Source organism: Tachysurus vachellii, chromosome 11, assembly GCF_030014155.1.
Source record: "Tachysurus vachellii isolate PV-2020 chromosome 11, HZAU_Pvac_v1, whole genome shotgun sequence".
NCBI lineage: Eukaryota > Metazoa > Chordata > Actinopteri > Siluriformes > Bagridae > Tachysurus > Tachysurus vachellii.
The window spans coordinates 25790122-25793926 of NC_083470.1; the positions used below are offsets into that span (position 1 = coordinate 25790122).

Consider the following 3805-nt stretch of genomic DNA (forward strand, 5'->3'; position numbering starts at 1 on the left):
ATCGTAAGAGGGAGAAATTCTAACAGGTCTAACAAGCTCACTAATGCGATTTATTCCTTCGTTCAATTGTTCATTTGAAGCAGCTAATCACTCACCGGAATAAATATATCGCTAGAAACCCGGTCGCTTTATTCATTCTTTCAAAACTAGTGTTTTTGTGTCTAAATAACATCCTGGTGGCGTAACATCACAACCTCAAGCTCTTAGCAAGCAAATAATGTGAGAGTTAGCATAGTGCAAGGTCTAGCGTATAGAGTGAGAGCTAGTTTAGAGTGAGAGCTAGCATAGAGTGAGAGCTAGAATAGAGTGAGAGCTAGTGTAGAGTGAGAGCTAATGTAGAGTGAGAGCTAATGTAGAGTGAGAGCTAGTGTATAGAGTGAGAGCTAGCGTAGAGTGAGAGCTAGTGTAGAGTGAGAGCTAGTGTATAGAGTGAGAGCTAGTGTACTGTATAGAGTGAGAGCTAGCATAGAGTGAGAGCTAGTGTAGAGTGAGAGCTAGTGTATAGAGTGAGAGCTAGCGTAGAGTGAGAGCTAGCATAGAGTGAGAGCTAGCATAGAGTGAGAGCTAGCGTAGAGTGAGAGCTAGCATAGAGTGAGAGCTAGCATAGAGTGAGAGCTAGCATAGAGTGAGAGCTAGTGTAGAGTGAGAGCTAACGTAGAGTGAGAGCTAGTGTAGAGTGAGAGCTAGTGTATAGAGTGAGAGCTAGCGTAGAGTGAGAGCTAGCATAGAGTGAGAGCTAGCGTAGAGTGAGAGCTAGCGTAGAGTGAGAGCTAGTGTAGAGTGAGAGCTAGTGTACTGTATAGAGTGAAAGCTAGCGTAGAGTGAGAGCTAATGTAGAGTGAGAGCTAATGTAGAGTGAGAGCTAACGTAGAGTGAGAGCTAGTGTAGAGTGAGAGCTAGTGTACTGTATAGAGTGAGAGCTAGTGTAGAGTGAGAGCTAGTGTATAGAGTGAGAGCTAGCGTAGAGTGAGAGCTAGTGTAGAGTGAGGGCTAGTGTATAGAGTGAGAGCTAGCGTAGAGTGAGAGCTAGCGTAGAGTGAGAGCTAACGTAGAGTGAGAGCTAGTGTACTGTATAGAGTGAGAGCTAGCGTAGAGTGAGAGCTAGTGTAGAGTGAGAGCTAGTGTATAGAGTGAGAGCTAGCGTAGAGTGAGAGCTAGTGTAGAGTGAGAGCTAACGTAGCAAGTATGTGTCAGTCATTGAGGGACTGCCACTTGAGCAACATCACACAGCACAGTCGAGCTTCTAATGAAATCTCTGTTTTCCTCTGATAGAGAGAAGGGAGAGGTTTGTGGTGGATGAGTAACTCAATATAAACCCCGGACTGTGGATGAGAGAAAACATTACTTATGTGTAGCGTGTAGCAGATGCTTTTAAATTTTTTTCAAGGTCCTGATGTATGAGTATCTTGTGTCTTTTATAGCTGTATTTGTATAGATGTATGTCTAATATTCTCTGTTTCTTCCTGGTACAGTCGCAGGGTGCCCGAACTTGACAAGACCGTGGCTGACATGGACGCCTTATTCTCAGCGCTTCAGCAACTTCACCTTGATCGACGACGGCGAGACTCTGGTCATGCCGCACAGCGGCTGGTACCATTTCAACCTGCAGATAACGTACGCAGGCAAAGAAAATAATCCCATGGAAAGGCAGATCAATCTGTCTCACAATATCTTCAAGTACTCAGACTCGTACAATTGGAAGCCGGTGATCATTAATACGGTCTACGAAACGGTTTACAGTGAGAAACACTGGGCTAAATCAGTCTCCTCCGAGGTGTCCCATGTTTTAAAAAAAGGCGACAAAGTCAAGGTGCTGAGCAGAAACGTGCCGCTCATCGACTGTGGTGGAGACCCGTGGACCAGAAACTTCCTCGTTGTCAGTTTTGTTTCGGAAATAAGGGAATTATGAACTGTTCCACAGAACATAATCGCCATCTAACACCATCTAATCCCATGCATAGACTAAACTAATCAAAGCTCCACTAACAGTCTTGCCAGCATTGCAGAGCGTGATCAGACGGGTCTGACTCAGCTGTACTGTTCTCTCCTATGACTTTTCTCTGTTCTCAGCCAAAACTGGGTGCTGTTGTTTTTTACATGCCTTATTTAGCGTTTTTATGGTCGACGTGATGCTCCAGAAGATACACTGTTGGTCCACTGCCTTTAACATGCACTAACACATTAGAACCTGGTTGCCATGCTAGCATGAACTGTGCATGATCATACTGTAGCTTATGTAGTGTATGTAACAAAAACAACAAGAAAAAAAGCATTACATATTGATCTATACAACTACAAGCAACACTAACACGATATAAACTAAATGGAAGAAGGGCCATTAAAAAAATAAGTCTGGTTCTCTTACAAAAAAGCTACAAATGTGTATGTCGTCTGGTGACAAAAGCGCTAAATGGGACTAGAAGAGGTGCTAACGTGGGAAGAGGTGACAGCTAAGGCTAACAGCTGAACACAAGCTCAGGGTGTGAAGTCGATCCTAAGAGGATCATAAAAATCGGCAGGTTGTGTAAAGTTATCACAGGATGTGGCTTGGAAGCTAGATAGATAAATGCTAGCTAAGTCGCTAGCTGCAGAATTCAAATGTTCATGTTTAGCACTTTCTCTTGTAAACGCCGCATCAGTCAAAACCGTCACCTTGAACGTTTGTTGAACAGAAACTTTAATTTGTAAACTTGTAAAAAAAAAAAAAAAAAAAAAAAAAAAAAAGTTAAAATTTTAAGGAAAGTTATAACGACAAACAAATGATAAATAAACAAAATCTCTGTTTTGCGAACGAAAAAAAATCGTTCTGTTTTATTTATAATTGCGATTTTCAACGCTGGAAGAAATCACAGTTTTCCGTGCTTGCTGACAAAAAATCGCAGATTAGCACAAAGGTTAAATTAAATGCTAATATTTTTGAAAAAAATGTTAATGTTTTTTCAAATTTTTCACTCTGAAGTGTACAGTATGTTTTAAGTGAATTTGTGGGTCTATATCATGTGGTGCCACCGTCAGTCATTTCGTAGACAGCAGCGGACATTTCCGTCACGTACTAGGAAAGCTACAGTACGTTCCAGCTGGTACAACATCCTGCAGCAATAAATGAATACACATGTACAATTATATTCTCAGGAAACAGTCATATAGAGCTTTATAAAAATAATAGTTTTATTTTTTTCCTGAGCCTCATTATAATAAATACTTTGCTACAGTTTTGCTATCCCTTCCCTCTGCGTCCATGCGGAACCGCATAAATATTTATTATCTATGGTAAGATCCTAATATTCTAGATCTTTACAAGCTTTTTCCTCTTTGCATTACTACATATTTAAGCGAGTCATTTTTCTTTAGTTCTCTCATTGTTTATCTTTCCAGTGTTTTGGAATTTGATTTGTTTTTTTTGTTGTTTTTTTTTTTTTTTTTTTTATAAATGAAATTTACAGAATGTATAAAAACACAGATTTTTGAAACCCTGTTGTTTGTTTTTTACTTTTATTTGATGGAAACCGTTTTTATGTATGTTTTCATTTAAATAAATAAAAAGCAAAAAGTCTAAATTTGTTTCTGATATTTTATTTTTATATTTTGTTCTGACAGCTTGACATGTGGTTCATCAAGCAGAGATTTGGGTCATTTGGCGTTTCTTTCTTTAATTTTTTTTAAAATTTGCATTTGACAGCAAATTTAAAATAAAGTCAGTATTTTCTATCCCTTTAAAGAAACAATACAGGTAACTTTCTAAGGTTAATGTCATAGTTATTAACATGAATTTTGGACAGAATAAAATCATAGTTCTTGTCTACAC

At 39.1% G+C, this 3805-nt stretch overlaps 1 protein-coding gene across 1 annotated transcript in view; it reads left to right on the forward strand.

The window, feature by feature from the left end:
• si:ch211-158d24.4 (uncharacterized protein LOC560966 homolog) overlaps nt 1-2742 on the forward strand; it is a 5515-nt gene extending 2773 nt beyond the window's left edge. The window contains exon 4 of the mRNA XM_060882160.1: nt 1473-2742. Within this exon, the coding sequence (XP_060738143.1) occupies nt 1473-1909 (437 nt within the window). The 3' untranslated portion in view covers nt 1910-2742. The remainder of the gene's footprint in view (nt 1-1472) is intronic.
• The last annotated feature ends 1063 nt before the right edge of the window (nt 2743-3805 follow it).